General features: G+C 43.8%; 1 protein-coding gene across 1 annotated transcript in view; it reads left to right on the forward strand.

Moving 5' to 3' along the window:
• The window catches only part of CTTNBP2 (cortactin binding protein 2), a 172,050-nt gene that overhangs the window by 117,900 nt on the left and 32,741 nt on the right, over window positions 1-21,409 (forward strand). The window contains exons 10-12 of the mRNA XM_068972796.1: window positions 48-323; window positions 5,396-5,491; window positions 6,680-6,759. Coding sequence (XP_068828897.1) covers window positions 48-323; window positions 5,396-5,491; window positions 6,680-6,759 — 452 coding nt within the window. The remainder of the gene's footprint in view (window positions 1-47; window positions 324-5,395; window positions 5,492-6,679; window positions 6,760-21,409) is intronic.

Raw genomic sequence — 21,409 nt, forward strand, 5'->3', positions numbered from 1 at the left:
TCCTATCAGGATTTCTTTTCCCTAATTTTTTTTTTTTCTTCCAACAGATGCTCTTAAAATACCCTTAAGGATTTCAGTGGGTGAAATTGAACCAGGCAACTATGGTGCCGATGACTTTGAATGTGAAAACACAATATGTGCTTTAAATATTCGCAAACAGACATCCTGGGATGATTTTTCAAAAGCAGTGAGTCAAGCTCTGACAAACCATTTCCAAGCAATCTCTTCTGATGGATGGTGGAGCCTGGAAGACATGACGTTTAATAGCACCACCGACTCCAGCATTGGCCTCAGTGCAAGCAGTGTGCGATCCATCACATTAGGTATCAGCAGTCCTGCAATGAAGGGAAAGTTACATTTCTGGGTTTATTTATGTTTATGGGCTCCCTAACCTGATTCATAGTTCATTGATTAATTACATTCAAAGCTTACTTGTGGCAGCTGCTGGCGCTGAAAACCTTGAGTGTTCATAATGCAGCCATTACATAATGTTGCCTGTTGGTATAAAAATGCTTTTACACCTCAAATAATACCCAGAGAATGAAGAACATGAAAGCCCTTGATGAGGCTTTGTGATTGCACTTGCTATTTTGATAAATGCAAGAAACTAACCACATTGCAGCTGCTTGCTAATGCACAAGCTCTGAACACAGCTCCAAGTTTGTACTTGGACTGCGCCAGAGATTGAGTAGAGCAGGAACACCTTACGTTCAGACGAGAGTCAGAGGAAGCACTATAGTGAAGATGTAGTCAAGCCTTCCTTGGGAGGAGTTGGGGTGATAACTGGTTGTTTCTGTTTGATGGGACTCCGAAGAACTTAAAAAGATAAGATTTGCCTTCTGGTGAGCATAATACACGTACTATAAATGTTAGCTGTCCTGGTTACCCTCTTTGCTGTTCAAGTAGGAGATCTGACGTCTATGGGGAACCTTCTGTGGTGTCAGGACTGTGCTAGGAGCTATATTTATATACAGACCTCACTGAGTCCTTACAGCAGGCTCATTTACAGATAACTAGTTACAAGATAACTTGCCTGAGGTCACACAGCTAAGGAACAAAGCAGTCAATTCTCCAGTCCCAGTCTGTCTGATAGGAAGGTCTGTGTATTTTCAATAGCACCATGTTCCAAAAGAAGAGTCAAAATTGAGGAAAGGGCAAGTTTCAGCATGTGATTAATGTATCAGCTTATATTAGAAAGTGTTTCATTCTGTTCAGCCATATACCCTAAAACACTTAGAAAACATATATATCCTGTCATTTTTGAAGCAGATTCAGTTCAGTTCAGTCGCTCAGTCCTGTCTGACTCTTTGCGACCCCATGAATCGCAGCACGCAAGGCCTCCCTGTCCATCACCATCTCCTGGAGTTCACTCAAACTCATGTCCATCGAGTCGGTGATGCCTTCCAGCCATCTCATCCTCTGTTGTCCCCTTCTCCTCCTGCCCCCAATCCCTCCCAGCATCAGAGTCTTTTCCAATGAGTCAACTCTTCGCATGAGGTGGCCAAAGTACTGGAGTTTCAGCTTTAGCATCCTTCCTTCCAAAGAACACCCAGGACTGATCTCCTTTAGGATGGACTGGTTGGATCTCCTTGCAGTCCAAGGGACTCTCAAGAGTCTTCTCCAGCACCACAGTTCAAAAGCATCAATTCTTAGGCACTCAGCTTTCTTCACAGTCCAACTCTCACATCCATACATGACCGCTGGAAAAACCATAGCGTTGACTAGATGGACCTTTGTTGGCAAAGTAATGTCTCTGCTTTTGAATCTACTATCTAGGTTGGTCATAACTTTCCTTCCAAGGAGTAAGCGTCTTAATTTCAGGGCTGCAGTCACCATCTGCAGTGATTTTGGAGCCCCAAAAAATAAAGTCTGACACTGTTTCCACTGTTTCCCCATCTATTTCCCATGAAGTGATGGGACCAGATGCCATGATCTTCGTTTTCTGAATGTTGAGCTTTAAGCCAACTTTTTCGCTCTCCTCTTTCACTTTCATCAAGAGGTTTTTTAGTTTCTCTTCAGTTTCTGCCATAAGGGTGGTGTCATCTGCATATCTGAGGTGACTGATATTTCTCCCGGCAGTCTTGATTCCAGCTTGTGTTTCTTCCAGCCCAGCATTTCTCATGATGTACTCTGAGATAGAAGTTAAATAAGCAGGGTGAAAATATACAGCCTTGACGTACTCCTTTTCCTATTTGAAATCAGTCTGTTGTTCCATGTCCAGTTCTAACTGTTGTTTCCTGAATACATACAGATTTCTCAAGAGGCAGGTCAGGTGGTCTGGTATTCCCATCTCTTTCAGAATTTCCCACAGTTTATTGTGATCCACACAGCAGATTATTCACAACTTAATTTTATGGATTGTTATGATCTTAAAATGATTATTACAGAATTATTATATCATTTTAGAAGTACATTTAGAAAAGAAGTCAAATGATTCTCAGGACCTCATTTGCCCACAGGTGCAGTGTTATTTAAAGTGTGAGTCTGCCCAGGGATCTCTGGTTCTTCTGACTTCCAATAAACGAAGTCAGCACAGCCCTGCTTTGAAGGAAAAGGCTCTCCATCATCAACCCTCATCCAACTAATCTGGAAACTGGGGGAAGGCAGGTGGTTGTTCACCTCCGTCATATCCATGTACTTCTGTGAGCAGTGGGTGTGAAGGCCAGTCTGTTCTGGTGTTCATTCTTGTCCCTGAGTACTTGGGCACCCAAGTAGCATTTCATATCTAAAAAATCATTGAGTTCTGTGGGCTAGGTCTTGAGTTTGCTACCTGGCTGTGGCCACTTGATGATTGGTAATTACAGGCATACCTCAGGGATGCTGCAAGTTCAGTTCCAGACCACAGCAATAAAAGTTTCCCAATATAAATCAAGTCACATGTATTTTTTGGTTTCTCAGTGCAAATAAAAATTACTTACAATGTACTGCAGTTTATGGAGGTGATGGAATTCCTATTGAGCTATTTCAAATCCTGAAAGATGATGCTGTGAAAGTGCTGCACTCAATATGCCAGCAAATTTGGAAAACTCAGCAGTGGCCACAGGACTGGAGAAGGTCACTTTTCATTCCAATTCCAAAGAAAGACAATGCCAAAGAATGCTCAAACTACCGCACAATTGCACTCATCTCACATGCTAGTAAAGTAATGCTCAAAATTCTCCAAGCCAGGCTTCAGCAATACATGAACCGTGAACTTCCTGATGTTCAAGCTGGTTTTAGAAAAGCCAGAGGAACCAGAGATCAAATTGCCAACATCCGCTGGATCATGGAAAAAGCAAGAGAGTTCCAGAAAAACATCTATTTCTGCTTTATTGACTATGCCAAAGCCTTTGACTGTGTGGATCACAATAAACTGTGGAAAATTCTGAAAGAGATGGGAATACCAGACCACCTGACCTGCCTCTTGAGAAATCTGTATGTGGGTCAGGAAACAACAGTTAGAACTGGACATGGAACAACAGACTGATTTCAAATAGGAAAAGGAGTACATCAAGGCTGTATATTTTCACCCTGCTTATTTAACTTCTATGCAGAGTACATCATGAGAAACGCTGGACTGGAAGAAGCACAAGCTGGAATCAAGATTGCCGGGAGAAATATCAGTCACCTCAGATATGCAGATGACACCACCCTTATGGCAGAAAGTGAAGAGGAACTAAAAAGCCCCTTGATGAAAGTAAAACAGGAGAGCGAAAAAGTTGGCTTAAAGCTCAACATTCAGAAAACGAAGATCATGGCATCTGGTTCAATCACTTCTTGGGGAATAGATGGGGAAACAGTGGAAACAGTGTCAGACTTTATTTTTTGGGGCTCCAAAATCACTGCAGATGGTGACTGCAGCCATGAAATTAAAAGACGCTTACTCCTTGGAAGGAAAGTTATGACCAACCTAGATAGTAGATTCAAAAGCAGAGACATTACTTTGCCAACAAAGGTCCATCTAGTCAAGGCTATGGTTTTTTCAGTGGTCATGTATGGATGTGAGAGTTGGACTGTGAAGAAGGCAGAGTGCCTAAGAATTGATGCTTTTGAACTGTGGTGTTGGAGAAGACTCTTTAGAGTCCCTTGGACTGCAAGGAGATCAGCCCTGGGATTTCTTTGGAGGGAATGATGCTGAAGCTGAAACTCCAGTACTCTGCCCACCTCATGCAAAGAGTTGACTCATTGAAAAAGACTCTGATGCTGGGAGGGATTGGGGGCAGGAGAAGGGGACGATAGAGGATGAGATGGCTGGATAGCATCACTGACTCGATGGACGTGAGTCTGAGTGAACTCTGGAAGTTGGTGATGGACAGGGAGGCCTGGCGTGCTGGGATTCATCGGGTTGCAAAGAGTTGGACACAACTGAGCGACTGAACTGAACTGAGCAATGTCTAAAAAAATATACATACTAAATTTAAAACTTTTGCTAGAAAGTGCTTGCCATCATCTGAACCTTCAGCAAGTTATAATCTTTTTGCGATAGTAACATCAAAGATCACCGATCACAGATCACCATGACATATATAATGAGAGTGAAAATATCTGAAATTTTGTGAGAATTACCAAAAATGTGACACAGGCGCAAAGTGAGCAAATGGGCTGTTGGACAAATGACTTGATAGACTTGATCCATGCAACATCAAGAGCCTTCAGTTTGTAGTTAAAAATATCTGTGACATGTAGAAGAGCAAAGCACAATAAAAGGTGTGCCTCCATAACACTGTTAATGTGTATGTACATGAGAAACTTTACAGTATCAATAACCTAAGCTGGATTAAAGTGACCAAGGGCAACAGAGAAACAGTGAGTTACAGGTGAGTTATGTATGCATTTTGGGGTCGTGCTGAGGACAGGCATTTAGGAATTGATCTATGGAAGGAAGGGATGAATGTAAGTGCTTATGACTGCTCCCTCCCCAGAATGGACACTTTCAAAGCAGGGCCCTTTTTTCTGAGCAAGAATGAGCAGAGAGCCCAAACTGTGAAAGGTTTGATTTATTCTGAGCCCCTGAAGTTGCCTGTGCATCCAAAAATGTGTTGGAAAGGGTGTCAGGGACCAGATCATAAAGGATCTCTTGCCTCATTCAAAGTGCTCCAGCTTTGCGAAGCAGGCACTGGAAGAACCGTGGAAGGGTGTCATCTCCATTGTTCTTAAAAACTACACCCTGGACCTGTTGTTTATATTTGCACTCTCCAGATTTTGTTCAATCCCTATAGCTTGAAGGCCTCCCACTGACTGTCAGTGAAAATTATGCTGGAGTTAACCCTTTGGGTGACCCTTTCCATAGTGTGTGTCTCTGACAGTCCAAGCTCTAGAGTCCTTTAGGGTCTCACACAGGAGAGTGTACATTGACTCTTGTAAGAATTCCTTTTAAGCATCTCTTGACGTTTCCTTTTGCCTTTTTTTGAACTAGGAAGTGTGCCGTGGTCAGCGGGTCAGAGCTTCACCCAGTCCCCATGGGACTTCATGAGAACAAATAAAGCAGAGCAGGTCACTGTGCTTCTGTCAGGTAAGGATACTCCAAACTAAGGCTACATTGAGAGAGAGTGCCTCGTGAGTGTTTCATGAGTCATGATTCTGTCCTGTGTCCCCAAGCCATGCGTGCGTGACTCCCACGCTGAGTAGTTAGATTCTCTTTGAAATATTTGATTAAGGAGAAGAAAAATCAAAAGCCATGTTTCTGACACCTGTGATGATGTCTGTTCTGATCGTTGATTGCTGCAACTCTGACTGCATTTCTCATTAGGAGAAAGCTGATGTGCTGATGAGAGAGTGACAGACACCATGTCAAGAGAAACGTCTTACTGCTGTCAAGTACAGCGTATGACGACTGATTATTACAGTGCAAGCTAATCTTCAGTGAGCATCTACTGTGTGCTTGGTCCTCTTGTTTACATGCATGACAAGTATCAGTTCATGTAATCCTTATAGCAGCGTAATTAAGATAGGTGTATCTGTTTATCCTCATTTCATGTATAAGGAAATTGAGGCTAAGAGAGATTGATGTTCTAGTCTGAGTGTGTGCAGCTAGTAAGTAGTATAGGAATTTTCAGTTTCCCAGCCCTTGATGCTAAAAGGCTACTGATTTTATCATGTATTTCCCAGGTTTGGGAATGGAGCTTTTAAAAATTCAGTTTCAACTAATAAAGTTTTATTTTATTATTTGACCTAAGTTTTTTTTTTTTTTTAAAAACCTGAGACCATTCCAGAAAATTCCTTCAGGCTCGACGCCATGTTGAGAGAGTGGCAGCACACAGAGGGGGTGGAAGCGGGGTCAGAATTTGGGAATGCACCTGTACATGGGTGCTGGCAAAGCTAGAACTTCTGAGGGTTGGTATTATGCATGGCTTATAAGCAGTAGAATATTGAATCCAGCAATCAGAGAAGGTACAAGCTACAGTGTTGGAACCTGGATCTGAAGGCACTGGTCGTGATTGACAGGGGATGGGTGGGCTCCCCCTGGGGGAGATCAGGCCAGCTGAGGAACTCTCGGGAGCCATGGCAGGGGCTGTTTCTCAGCCAGTCCAAGGTGTCACAACATTTTCACGATGGTAAAGGCACACTGGTTCCTCTTGGCCACATGTCAGCTCTGCCTACAGATGTCAGTAACCATCTTGTATCTTACATTCAGCTCTGCTGGTTTTGATCATTCTTACAGTTGACATGAAGAGCCCTTCTGTGTGTTTCCTTCTCTCAGGGCCTCAGGAGGGCTGCCTCAGTAGTGTGACCTACGCGTCTATGATCCCTCTTCAGATGCTGCAGAACTACCTCAGACTGGTAGGTGGACCTGCCAGGTGGAGTCTTACGCTCCTGGCCCCAGTGAGGATTAGTTGGTTGCTCAGCCGTGTGAGCCCCTCATTTCCCTGTGCTCTGACCTCGTGACCTTTCCAGGCCCCACTCCCTGGAAAACTGCTGGTATCTTGCCTGGAAATTGCTGAGACCCAGAGACTGCCTGTGACCTGCCAACTATAATTTGGGCAGGAGGAGGGTGTCTTTTTCTAACAAGGACTTGGCACCAAGTAATTGGTCATTAATATGGAAGAGAATGACTAGCTATCAAGATGCCTGGCTGTAAACCTACTCAATTTAAAATTGAGTAAATATGCTAGCGTTAGTTATTGTATTGGTTTGCCACTTCAACAGAAGCAGTTATAACTTGGACAGAAGTTTATTTTCTCAAACACAGAAGTCCCAGCATATGTGAGGGGCCCAGGGAGGTGGAAGGTGCAGGGTCTCAGGGTCTCAGTTCCATCTCTCTCCTAAGCTCCTCGCCCTTAGGGGTCGTGTGTGGATTTGGTCAGACAGTCAGTGCTCCCAGGGTCCAGCCTGAGGGAGGAGAGCCAGGAGGGCAAGTCCCTGCCTTTCAGAGGAGCTGCACACACCCTCCCTGCCCAAGGAATTAGACATGTGTTCACACCTAACTGGAAGTGTGGACTTGCTGAGCAACCAGGCATTCAGCTAAAACTGAGTAGTTTTGTTATTAAAAGGAAGAAGGAGAATATGATTATCAGGAAAGAGTAGCAAATTCTAGACACAAAATGGATAGTTTTAATGCTCTGCATTTGTCCAGTACTTACTATGTGCCCGGCAGTATGAGATAGCCAGCACTGTCATAGATGACGAACCTGAAGAAGCAGAGAGAGGTAAGAACATGCTCAAGGCCATGAGCCACTTACCACAAGCCAGTGAATAATAAAGCCGAGATTATGCAAGCCCCTGACACACATATATGTCTCTGCATGTGAAATGCATCTCAAACTAATATTGAAGGTGTAAAACAGGCATGAAATTAAAAGACGCTGACTCCTTGGAAGAAAAGTTATGACCAATTAGATAGCATGTTGAAAAGCAGAGACATTACTTTGCCAACAAAGGTCCATCTAGTCAAGGCTATGGTTTTTCCAGTGGTCATGTATGGATGTGAGAGTTGGACTGTGAAGAAGGCTGAGTGCCGAAGAATTGATGCTTTTGAACTGTGGTGTTGGAGAAGACTCTTGAGAGTCCCTTGGACTGCAAGGAGATCCATTGCAGACCAGTCCATTCTGAAGGAGATCAGCCCTGGGATTTCTTTGGAAGGAATGATGCTAAAGCTGAAACTCCAGTACTTTGGCCACCTCATGCAAAGGGTTGACTCATTGGAAAAGACTCATGCTGGGAGGGATTGGGGGCAGGAGGAGAAGGGGACGACAGAGGATGAGATGGCCAGATGGCATCACTGACTCGATGGACATGAGTCTGAGTGAACTCCAGGAGTTGGTGATGGATAGGGAGGCCTGGCATGCTGCGATCATGGGGTCGCAGAGTCAGATACAACTGAGCAACTGAACTGAACTGAACTGAAAACATTGAACCATCATCTGGCCTTAATTTGGAAAGCTTAAAAAAAAAATAAATGAATGGCTTTGACTCTGACCCTTTACACAAGTTGTTTCCATTAACTGAATTGATATCTTTGATCCTGATGGAAAGAAGTTTTCAAAATCTTCCTATTGATCTAGCTAGGTTTACCACTGGGATTGACCTTTCTAAAAACAGCATATAAACATTCAAAGGCTTCACAATTTAGGAGACAGGGTGTCTTCTAAATCTGATACTTTCTCCACCCACCCCACCCCCCACCCTTCTCTCTCTCTCTCTCTCTCTTTTTTTTTTTTTTTTTTTTGCTATTTGCTCCTCTCTTTGTGAAAGATCAAAGAAAGCCTGAGGGTTACATAGAAACAGGAAAGAAAGCTGTCCTATTCCTTTGCTTCACTGAAGGTTAAATTTATGTGACCAACTGGATTTCAGGAATGTGAGTCTAGGCTCTCAGAGGGCTCATGCGACGAGTTGACTCATTGGAAAAGACTCTGATGCTGGGAGGGATTGGGGGCAGGAGGAGAAGGGGATGACCGAGGATGATATGGCTGGATGGCATCACGGACTGGATGGGCGTGAGTCTGAGTTAACTCTGGGAGATGGTGATGGACAGGGAGGCCTGGCGTGCTGCGATTCATGGGGTCCAAAGAGTCGGACATGACTGAGCGACTGGACTGACTGAACTGAACTGAATCACCTGTTGAGATGATAAAATGACTAGAAAGGCGATGCAACCAGATTACAACTGTACATTAGTCTTGACTAACTAGCTCAGTCAAATGGAATTTCTGTTAGCCATACTGCATGCATGCTAAGTCACTTCAGTTGTGTCCGACTCTCTGCAGCTCTTTGGACTGTAACCCACCAGGCTCCTCTGTCCATGGAATTTTCCAGGCAAGAATATTGGAGTGGTTTGCCATGCCCTCCTCTAGGGGATCTTCCTGACCAAGGGATCGAAGCAATCACTTTAAAGTTTAAAATGACCCTGGTGGCTCAGTTAATGGAGAATCTGCCTGCCAGTGCAGGAGATGTGTGGGTTCGATCCCTGGGTCGGGAAGATCCCCTGGAGAAGGAAATGGCAACTGGCTTCAGTATTCCTGCCTGGAAAATCCCATGGACAGAGGAGCCTGGCGGGCTACAGTCCATGAGGTCACAAAAGAGTCAGACATGATTTAGCAACTAAATAACAACAGGCAAGCATAACAAACACATAGTCATTGTGACTTTGTCCTTCTGTGCATGCATGCTAAGTCACTTCAGTGGTGTCTGACTCTATGTGACCCTATGGACTGCAGCCTGCCAGGCTCCCCTGTCCATGCGATTCTCCAGGCAAAAATACTGGAGTGGGTTGCTGTGTCCTCCATTCTCCTTCTATAAAAGATGATAAACCCTTTATGGAGATTGACCATCTGTGATGCATTCTTATATCCTGTTTAGTTATTTAATTTGGTTGTTTGACAGTTATTTGTTGAGAAGCTCCTAAATGCAGGCAGTGTTTTAGAGACTTATGATATAGCTATGTATAAGCTGCATTCCTTGACCTCATGGAGCTTTCACTGTAAGCTGTGTAGGTATGTGTACAGTGTCTGCCCCACTGTAAGGTGGGGCAGATAAAAAGCAGATGGATAAATACATCTGTAATGTGATATCCAGTACTAATTATAAGTGTAAAGAGAAATAGAGCAGATAAGGAGGTAAAGAGATAATGAAAGGGGTGGCAGAAGGAGCTTTTGAATGGAGTTATTAGGAGAAATCTTTCCATTATGATGCATAGACAGAAAACTAGATGAAGTGAAGCTAGAATCCTTGCGGAGGGATCTGAAGCAGAAAGAACAGCCGGTACAGACGTGTCTCAGCTGGCAGTGAGGTTTGAGAGATGAGCAGAAGCCAGATCATGCAGGACCAAGGCAGGGACTTTGAATTTTATTCCAGTTATGATAGGACGGCTGCGCAGGCACAGGAGGGCCTAGAGAAGCTATCCTACGTTGAAGGTCAGGAACGGCTGCAGTAAGGAAATACCCCTCGTCCAAGGTAAGGAGCAGCGGCTGTGCCTTGCTGGAGCAGCCGTGAAGAGATACCCCACGTCCAAGATAAGAGAAACCCAAGTAAGATGGTAGGTGTTGCAAGAGGGCATCAGAGGGCAGACACACTGAAACCATACTCACAGAAAACTAGTCAAAATAATCACACTAGGACCACAGCCTTGTCTAACTCAGTGAAACTAAGCCATGCCCGCAGGGCAACCTAAGACAGGCGGGTCATGGTGGAGAGGTCTGACAGAATGTGGTCCACTGGAGAAGGGAATGGCAAGCCACTTCAGGATTCTTGCCTTGAGAACCCCATGAACAGTATGAAAAGGCAAAATGATAGGATTTTCCTGTCATTTTCCAAAAGAGGAACTCCCCAGGTTGCTACTGGAGATCAGTGGAGAAATAACTCCAGAAAGAATGAAGGAATGGAGCCAAAGCAAAAACAATACCGAGCTGTGGATGTGACTGGTGATAGAAGCAAGATCCAATGCTATAAAGAGCAATATTGCATAGGAACCTGAAATGTCAGGTCCATGAATCAAGGCAAATTGGAAGTGGTCAAACAAGAGATGGCAAGGCTGAATGTCGACATTCTAGGAATCAGCAAACTAAGATGGACTGGAATGGGTGAATTTAACTCAGATGACCATTATATCTACTACTGCGGGCAGGAATCCCTCAGAAGAAATGGAGTAGCCATCATGGTCAACAGAAGAGTCTGAAATGCAGTACTTGGATGCAGTCTCAAAAACGACAGAATGATCTCTGTTTGTCTCCAAGGCAAACCATTCAATATCACAGTTATCCAAGTCTATGCCCCAACCAGTAACGCTGAAGAAACTGAAGTTGAACGGTTTTATGAAGACCTACAAGACGTTTTTAGAACTAACACCCAAAAAAGATGTCCTTTTCATTATAGGGGACTGGAATGCAAAAGTAGGACGTCAAGAAACACCTGGAGTAACAGGCAAATTTGGCCTTGGAATGTGAAATGAAGCAGGGCAAAGACTAATAGAGTTTTGCCAAGAAAATGCACTGGTCATAGCAAAAACCCTCTTCCAACAACACCAGAGAAGACTCTACACATGGACATCACCAGATGGTCACACCAAAATCAGATTGATTATATTCTTTGCAGCCAAAGATGGAGAAGCTCTATACAGTCAACAAAAACAAGACCAGGAGCTGACTGTGGCTCAGATCATGAACTCCTTATTACCAAATTCAGACTTACATTGAAGAAAGTAGGGAAAACCGCTAGACCATTCAGGTATGACCTCAATCAAATCCCTTATGATTATACAGTGGAAGTGAGAAATAGGTTTAAGGGCCTAGATCTGATAGAGTGCCTGATGAACTATGGAATGAGGTTCGTGACATTGTACAGGAGACAGGGATCAAGACCATCCCCATGGAAAAGAAATGCAAAAAAGCAAAATGGCTGTCTGGGGAGGCCTTACAAATAGCTGTGAAAAGAAGAGAGGCGAAAAGCAAAGGAGAAAAGGAAAGATATACCCATCTGAATGGAGAGTTCCAAAGAATAGCAAGAAGAGATAAGAAAGCCTTCTTCAGCGATCAATGCAAAGAAATAGAGGAAAACAACAGAATGGGAAAGACTAGAGATCTCTTCAAGAAAATTAGAGCTACCAAGGGAACATTTCATGCAAAGATGGGCTTGATAAAGGACAGAAATGGTATGGACCTAACAGAAGCAGAAGATATTAAGAAGAGGTGGCAAGAATACACAGAAGAACTGCACAAAAAAGATCTTCACGACCCAGATAATCAAGATGATGTGATCACTCATTTAGAGCCAGATATCTTGGAATGTGAAGTCAAGTGGGCCTTAGAAAGCATCACTATGAACAAAACTAGTGGAGGTGATGGCATTCCAGTTGAGCTGTTTCGAAACCTGAAAGATGATGCTGTGAAAGTGCTGCACTCAATATGCCAGCAAATTTGGAAAACTCAGCAGTGGCCACAGGACTGGAGAAGGTCAGTTTTGATTCCAATCCCAAAGAAAGGCAATGCCAAAGAATGCTCAAACTACCGCACAATTGCACTCATCTCACATGCTAGTAAAGTAATGCTCAAAATTATCGAAGCCAGACTTCAGCAATACTTGAACCGTGAACTCCCTGATGTTCAAGCTGATTTTAGAAAAGCCAGAGGAACCAGAGATCAAATTGCCAACATCTGCTGGATCATGGAAAAGGCAAGAGAGTTCCAGAAAAACATCTATTTCTGCTTCATTGACTATGCCAACGCCTTTGACTGTGTGGATCACAATAAACGGTGGAAAATTCTGAAAGAGATGGGAATACCAGACCACGTAACCTGCCTCTTGAGAAATCTGTATGCAGGCCAGGAAACAACAGTTAGAACTGGACGTGGAACAACAGACTGGTTCCAAATAGGAAAAGGAGTACGTCAAGGCTGTATATTGTCACCCTGCTTATTTAACTTCTATGCAGAGTACATCATGAGAAACGCTGGACTGGAAGAAACACAGGCTGGAATCAAGATTGCCAGGAGAAATATCAGTCACCTCAGATATGCAGATGACACCACCCTTATGGCAGAAAGTGAAGAGCTAAAAAGCCTCTTGATGAAAGTGAAAGAGGAGATTGAAAAAGTTGGCTTAAAGCTCAACATTCAGAAAACGAAGATCATGGCATCCGGTCCCATCACTTCTTGGGAAATAGATGGGGGAACAGTAGAAACAGTGTCAGACTTTATTTTTTTGGGCTCCAAAATCACTGCAGATGGTGACTGCAGCCATGAAATTAAAAGATGCTTACTCCTTGGAAGAAAAGTTATGACCAACCTAGATAGCATATTCAAAAGCAGAGACATTACTTTGCCGACTAAGGTCTGTCTAGTCAAGGCTATGGTTTTTCCTGTGGTCATGTATGGATGTGAGAGTTGGACTGTGAAGAAGGCTGAGCGCCGAAGAGTTGATGCTTTTGAATTGTGGTGTTGGAGAAGACTCTTGAGAATCCCTTGGACTGCAAGGAGATCCAACCAGTCCATTCTGAAGGAGATCAGCCCCGTTATTTCTTTGGAGGGAATGATGCTGAAGCTAGCTCCAGTACTTTGGCCACCTCATGCGAAGAGTTGACTCATTGGAAAAGACTCTGATGCTGGGAGGGACTGAGGGCAGGAGAAGAAGGGGACGACAGAGGATGAGATGGCTGGGTTGCATCACGGACTCGATGGACTTGAGTCTGAGTGAACTCCAGGAGTTGGTGATGGATAGGGAGGCCTGGCGTGCTGCGATTCATGGGATCACAAAGAGTCGGACACAACTGAGCGGCTGAACTGAACTGAACTATGATAGGAACCCACTGGTAGGATTTGAGCTAAAGTGACATACACCACAATAACTGAAGTGTTGACAATCTATACACGACATGGAAACCTAGTAATGCCTGAGTTTTGAGTATTTCTTTTAGGCATACCTTGTTTTATTGCACTTTGTAGATACTGCTTTATTTTAATTTTTTTTGTTCACAATGAATTGAAGGTTTGTTGGCAGTCCTGTGTAGAGCAAGTCTGTTGGTGCCGTTTTCCACCAGCATTTGCTCATTTCCTGTTTCTGATGGAAATTCTCCCAATATTTCAAATTTTTTCGTTACTATGTTTGTCATGGTGATCTGTGATCAATGATCTTTGATATTACTACCACTACTGCTGGCTGAAGGCCCAGATGATTGTTAGCACTTTTTAGCAATAAAGTATTTTTTAATTGGGCTTCCCAGGTGGCACAGTGGATTATGATATGCACATTGCTTAACATTTCATAGACTACAGTTTGGTGTAAACATAAACATAAATTTTATATTCACTGGCAACCGAAAAAGACATGTGACTTGGTTTATTGAGATAGTTTATTTCTAGTGGTCTGGAACCAGACTAGCATGCCTCTATATGCCAAGCTTTGTTATAAGTATATATATTGTTTCCTTTAATCATTTTATGAGATAGCTACTTATACCGGTCGTGTCCGACTCTTTGCGACCCCATGGACTGTAGCCCACCAGGCTCCTCCCTCCATGGGATTCTCCAGGCAAGAGTACTGGAGTGGGTTGCCATTTCCTTCTCCATTAAAGGTGAACAGACCAAGACTGTTTGCTCAAGATCCTCAGGGAGAAAGTGGTAGCCCCTAAGGAATTGAACCTAGGCTGTCTTCCATTCTTATGCATGTTAGCAGAGTTCACACTAGTTATTAATCTATTGGTTTAGACATAGTCATCATAGACAGTTTTTACTGCATGTGTGTGTGTGTGGTTAGGGCTTCCCAGGTGGCGCTGGTGGTAAAGAACACGGTTGCCAGTTCAAGTAGAGACAAGAAACACGTCTTCCATCCCTGGATCAGAAAGATCCCCTGGAGAGGGAATGGCAATCCACTCCCGTATTCTTGCCTAGAGAATCCCATGGACAGAGGGGCCTGAAGGGCTACAGTCCACAGAGTCTCAAAGAGGCGGACCTGATTGAAGCAACTGCATGCTCAGTCACTCAGTTGTGTTCTGCCCTTTGAGACCCATGGACTGGAGCCTGCCAGGCTTTTCTGTCCATGGCATTTTTTTCTAGGCAAGAATAGTGGAGTGGGTTACCATTTCCTCCTCTAGGGGATCTTCCTTACCCAGGGATCAAACCCACGTGTCCTGCATTAGCAGGTGGATTCTTTACAGCTGATCCATATGGGAAGCACAATACATGTAAATGGGGTAAATAGAATTCATTTATTAAAGCCCGGATGCAGAAAACCAAATGGAGTGAAACCTTTAAATTAGACTTTTTTTTATTTAAATAATGTTAATTTTAAATAGTGTTCTTTCACTGAATAGTTAAATAATACAAGTACATTTTAAATTGCCATCCTTGAGTTAATAAGGAGGCATTTAACTTAATTGAGTTTGAATCACTAATCACTTATTATAATAGTTGAATTTTTTATTATCTCAAACTTTTCTCTGTCAGTTTGCAACTTTTATTAGCTTATTAATAACTCCATAATTTAATAATTCAGTGACTGTGAATAACTATTAGAAAAATACTTGAGTAGATCACCTTTATCTGATACCTGTTTTTAAATGTAGAACTCTGAATCCTCATGAACACGATTCTTGAGAATTACATTGACTGTCTACTTCAGTATGTGCCATGCTCATCATCAAGAATCATCACTAGGAGGTCCTACTTACTCTTCATATATTCCCAAAATAAATTTGCTATATTCCCATAGAAATGATGCTGTAAATGATGGTTATGTATCTTAACATTGCCCATAAAAGCTTATCAGCCCCTTTAGTAGATGACCAGGTTCAGATTGATCTTTTTCAGGGCATGGAGGGACAATACTGGGTAAGGTCCTAGTGGAAACTCTGGGGCAGAAAGAGTTCAAGAGTGCTAGAGGCCAGGTTGGAGAAGGCAATGGCACCCCACTCCAGTACTCTTGCCTGGAAAATCCAATGGATGGAGGAGCCTGGTAGGCTGCTGTCCATGGGGTTGCTAAGTCGGACATGGCTGAGCAACTTCACTTTCACGCATTGGAGAAGGAAATGGCAACCCACTCCAGTGTTCTTGCCTGGAGAATCCCAGGGACGGGGGAGCCTGGTGGGCTGCCGTCTATGGGGTCGCACAGAGTCAGACACGACTGAAGCGACTTAGCAGCAGCAGCAGCAGAGGCCAGGTGACAAGGGGGAAATTATATCTAAGAGTTATATCTTACAGTCTTTTTAAATAGTTATATACCCAACTTACTACTTTTGTGCTAGTGTGTAATGGCCTGTCTTTATTCAAAGTTAGTAACCAGGTCTGATCTTGGCCTTTATGGTTTCCATAAGCTCATTTGTCCATACTGTTCATGGGGTTCTCAGGGCAAGAATACTGGTTTCCCATGTCCTTCTCCACTGGACCACGTTTTGTCAGAACTCTCTACCATGACCCGTCCGTCTTGGGTGGCCCTACATAGCATGGCTCATAGTTTCATTGAGTTAGACAAGACTGTGGTCCATGTGATCAGTTTGGTTAGTTTTCTGTGATTGTGGTTTTCATTCTGTCTACCCTCTGATAGATAGGGATAAGAGGCTCATGGAAGGTTCCTGCTGGGAGAGACTGACTGAGGGAGAAACTGAGTCTTGTTCTGATAGGTGGGACTGTGTTCAGTAAATGTTTAATCAAATATTCTGTTGATGGGCGGGGCTGTGTTCCCTCCCTGTTGCTTGACTTAAGGCCACTCTGTGGTGGAGGAAATGAAGATAATGGCGGCCTCTTTCAAAAGGTCCCATGCATGCACTGCTGCACTCAGTGCCCCAGCCCTGCAGCAGGCCACCGCCAACCCACACCTCTGCTGGAGATGCCTGGACACTCACAGGCAGGTCTGGGTTGGTCTCTTGTGGGGTCACTGCTCCTTTCTCCTGGGTCCTGGTGTACACAAGGTTCTGTTTGTGCCCTCCAAGAGTCTGTTTCCCCAGTCCTGTGTGAGTTCTGGTGGCTCTGTGGTGGGGTCAGTGGTGACCTTCTCCAGGAGGGCTTATGTCATACCCAGGTGTGCTGTACCCAGAGCCCCTGCGGCAGGCCACTGCTGACCTGTACCTCCACAGAAGACACTCAAACACAGCTCTGGCTTGGTCTCTGTGGGTTGGGTGTGTGTTTTGTGCCCTTCCCAGGTCTGAGCAGCTCAGGCAACCAGGTGCTTGGCAAATCACCTCCCCAGTCCCGGCTGCTTGGTTTCCCGGGTGCACCGCGAGAGCACCGTCTCAGGTGTGCTGTGTGTCTCCTCTGGAGAGCTGATCTCAGGTTGCGACCCTCCTGGTGGATGTCAAGCATCCAGGATCTCAGGAAGACAGGTTAGCAGCTGGGAGCCTGCTGACAGTTTGGTGGAAGATGTCATCTCTGGGGCTGAGATTGTAGCAGCCCGTTACCTTCTGGCTCTGGCTGTCACAAGCCTGCCTCTCTGCCTCCTGGCGGGGAGGGGCTGGTATGCAGCCAGCTAGCATGTATGCATATGAGAGTTGGGCTATAAAGAAAGCTGAGTGGGGAGGAATTGATGCTTTTGTACTCTGGTGCTGGAGAAGACTCTTGACAGTCGCTTAGACAGCAAGGAGATCCAACCAGTCCATCCTAAAGGAAATCAGTCCTGAATATTCATTGGAAGGACTGATGCTGAAGCTGAAGCTCCAATACTTTGGCCACCTGATGCGAGAAACTGACTTGTTGGAAAAGACCCTGATGCTAGGAAAGATTGAAGGTGGGAGGTAAAGGGGACGACAGAGGATGAGATGGTTGGATGGCATCACCAACGTGATGGACATGCGTTTGAGTAGGCTCTGGGATTGGTGATGAACAGGGAGGCCTGGTGCGCTGCAGTCCATGGGGTCACAAATAATCGAACACAACTGAGTGACTGAACTGAACTGAACTGAAGCTCATTTTTGAAAGCATATAGTGTGGGTGTCTCTCTGTATGTGAACTGTAATCTCTCTTGAATTCCATTAGTATTTATACCTATTCTGTAAAGAGAGACCTCAGCAAGTGCCTAAAAACACTAGCGTGAAAGACCCCAGCTTTGGTTATGCCTAATGCTGAATGTTCCAGTATTGTTTGGGGGAATTTTACATGAGTAAGTTGACAGTAACTGTATTCTGTGTGGCTCTGAAGTCATATATAAATCAGTTGTTTAAAATTAAGTTTTCGGAGAGGTTGTAATGAAAGTCTTAGCTCTAAACCTATAGCCGTCCCAGTTTCATTAGCTCCGGAAAGACCTTTTATTTTTCGTTCTTTTTTGAGTTCGGCATCTCAGCACAGCCTGGCCTAAAAACTGTCTCAGTAGTAGAAGCTTTTCCTCAGACAAGTGAAACTCTGACCAAACGCTGAAGTTGATTGCTTTAAAATAATGCCACAAGTCTGAAAACACATTGCAGGTGCCACCTTGGCCATAACAGGACTACGGCTCCTCTGGTAAACTCCATTCTGCAGAAAAACACTGTGGAGGGAAAAAAAGATAAAGGGATAGATGGGCCTTTGTGGAGGTCATTGTCTCCATTTATCCAGAATTCATTTGCCACACAAAGCACTAATTGACATGTGATGAGAGCTTCCTGAATAGGCTCTGAAGACACAAGAATAAAAGGGATTGGTACCCATTGTGATAACAAGCCCTGTGTCCCTTTACTAATAAGCAGAAATGTCACACTGTAAGCATGCACTTAAAAGATAAATCTGGGGACTACAATTCACCTTTTAGAAGTTGGGTTTCAAAAAGCAGGTCTCCTTTCAACACAGTTAAAATATTTACTACCCCCACCTCCCCCAATCTGTTTGCCTTCCTGTCTACCTATCCATCTATCTTTAGAGCTGCCCTCTGCTGGTATATTTTTTAAACCTCAGGCTTTCCTTGCTATTTGGAGAAATAATATGGTAACTCTAAAACAGATAAATATGTTTTCTTGCCATAGCATTGCATGTTTTCACCAGTTTAAATATAGCGAGAGGCTTCCATAATCAATTTTTTTGTTCAGCTCTTAAATGGTAACCAACACAACTGTATCATTTGATGAGCTAGAACAAAATATCATTCACAAAAAAATTGATAATACCTGAAATAAGTAGAAACCTACTAATAGGATGCTTGCATTAGAATGTCTCAATGATCCAGAAGTCTTTTACCTTGATTTACTTATTGAATTTACTTATTTATATTCTAGAAAGGATGTAAGACTATGTGAACAGACATGCTTACTACTAGTGAATGGCCTTTCAGTAAAATTTTTCTGTCTTTCCTGAGAACCAACAATCTGAGACCAAATGAGGTGCTGGAATTGAAGACAGCTTATGTGTGAAGTTGGGTGTCTTGCTGTTACATGACTTCAAAGTCAATCTTAAGAAAATATAAGCAGTTTGACAGGATGGCTAAGCTTGTTTTCAAAAGTGAGACAAGATTAAATAGCAGTGCTAGTTGAAAATCTCAGTGGGCTTCCCTGGTGGTTTAGCTGGTAAAGAATTTGCCTGTAGTGCAGGAGCCCTGGTTTGATTCCTGGGTCGAGAACATCTGCTGGAGAAGAGAGAGGCTCCCCACTCCAGCATTCTTGGGCTTCCCTGGTGGCTCAGCTGGTAAAGAATCTGCCTGCAATGCGGGAGACCTGGGTTCGATCTTGGGTTGGGAAAATCCCCTGGAGGAGGGCATGACAACCCACTCCAGTATTCTTGCCAGGAGAATGACTGTGGACAGAGGAGCCTGGCAGACTACAATCCACGGGGTCACAAAGAGTCAGATACAACTGAGCGACCAATTGCAGCGCACAGCACAGACTATTCAATAAACCTTGAAAATCTGTTTCACTAGTGTGAAACTATCCATTCTTGGTGAGAGAATTTCTACCCAGCAATTCATGGCAATTTGGGATTAATTTGGAAAGCTCAGGATTTCTGCTTTAAAATTGCACCTGGCAAGCAGCACCTAACACACACTTTTCCACTAAAGTAGTTTTAAAAAGGGATAAAGCTTCATAGTAACAGAGAAAAATAGAACTGAGGTCTTCCTTGGGCAAGAATCTAGAAAAATTGTTCACTAACTTGAGGAGCAAGAGATTGTCAGGTTTATTTATTTGAGGCCTACCTGAGATGAGATAGGAAAATATTGTTATCTTTCTCTTATCCATCTTTACTAATGGTTTTTTAAAAAGCAAGCTTTACTAGCAGTTAGGAAATTGAGCATACATCCTTTACTGCTTCTGCTTTGGGCAGCACCATGATACTTTGCTCCACCGTCTGTCAGCACGGGTCCTTCCGCAGCTCTGCAGAGGTTGGATCCTAGAAATCCCTGAGCAGAGATCACGGGCTTTGATGAGACTGTGCTGCATCGGGAAGTATATTGTATCTGCCCTCTCAGTGGGCTGGGAACAGGAGCATCCTGCTTCCCGAGCAGTTCAGCTCATGCACTTTTCCCCCAAGGGAAACAGCAGGACCTTAGTCCACTGCAGCCAGAGCTGGATCCTGGAGTTTAACTAGAAATTATAGACACCAGCCTGCCCTCCATCTAGTGACCTCATTCAGCTGGAAAATCAGCGGACAGTGAGTGAAATCAGTAATGGTCCACACACCCTGCTTTACCGCAGAATTCTTCCTGTCGCTTCACAGTAGATAAATACCCATGACAAGTTAACATTATACTGTGGGAGAATACTGCGGAAAAGAACAAAACCTTCCTGAAAACTCAAAAGAACACAGCTTAAAAATAACTTTTAAAAAAAAAAAAGAAAAAGAACTTTGGGAGATTATGTTCATTCTCTAGAGGATGCAAGGAGATAGATTGTGAAAGCAGGGCAAGAAAGCCGTGGTAGAGGGCAGGATAAGATGAAAAGGAAAAGGGCTGGAAAACAGATGGATGAGGCAAGGAGCTCATCAAAGAACAACCCAAAATGCAATGGCCTCATTGAAATTGTACTTGAGATCATAAAGAGCAGAACAGAGGTGGCAAGTGAAAGTTCCATTCAGGGTTGTGAGGGTAGAAGAGAAGGACAGAGTTAGGGTAATGATGAAGGGACAGGTGTCCTCACAGAGCACAGCAAGCGAACCTAAGGCTTACAGGTGTGCCTTAGAACTAGAAGAGGAGAAATTAAGCATAAGGAAGAAAAAGTTTCCAAGCTGAAAAAGTTTGCACATGTCCAAAGGATTTACCCTATTTCATTTAAAATTGGGAGAAAGAGACTGTAACTAGATAAATCTGGGAAATGGGCAACATTTTTTAATGACAAGAACAATTGATGTATCCCCAAGCTTCCCTATCACATAGGTACAAGTGAGAACAGACTATACTATAATAATTCTTCTTTAATAAAAGCTTACCCCTGCAGTCTTGTGGTGCCATAGCCTCACTACCTAGAAGCAGAACCTCAACTGGACTGTCTAGGATATTCTCTCTCCTGTGTCTCTGAGGGAGGCCCTGTCCCCGTCTGGGTCCTGGCTGGTACTTTTACCACTGCTTGGTTTTCAGATTCCCAGCTCCACGGAAAACAGCCCAGGCCAGTCGCTGCTGA

Source organism: Capricornis sumatraensis, chromosome 5 (assembly GCF_032405125.1).
Source record: "Capricornis sumatraensis isolate serow.1 chromosome 5, serow.2, whole genome shotgun sequence".
NCBI lineage: Eukaryota > Metazoa > Chordata > Mammalia > Artiodactyla > Bovidae > Capricornis > Capricornis sumatraensis.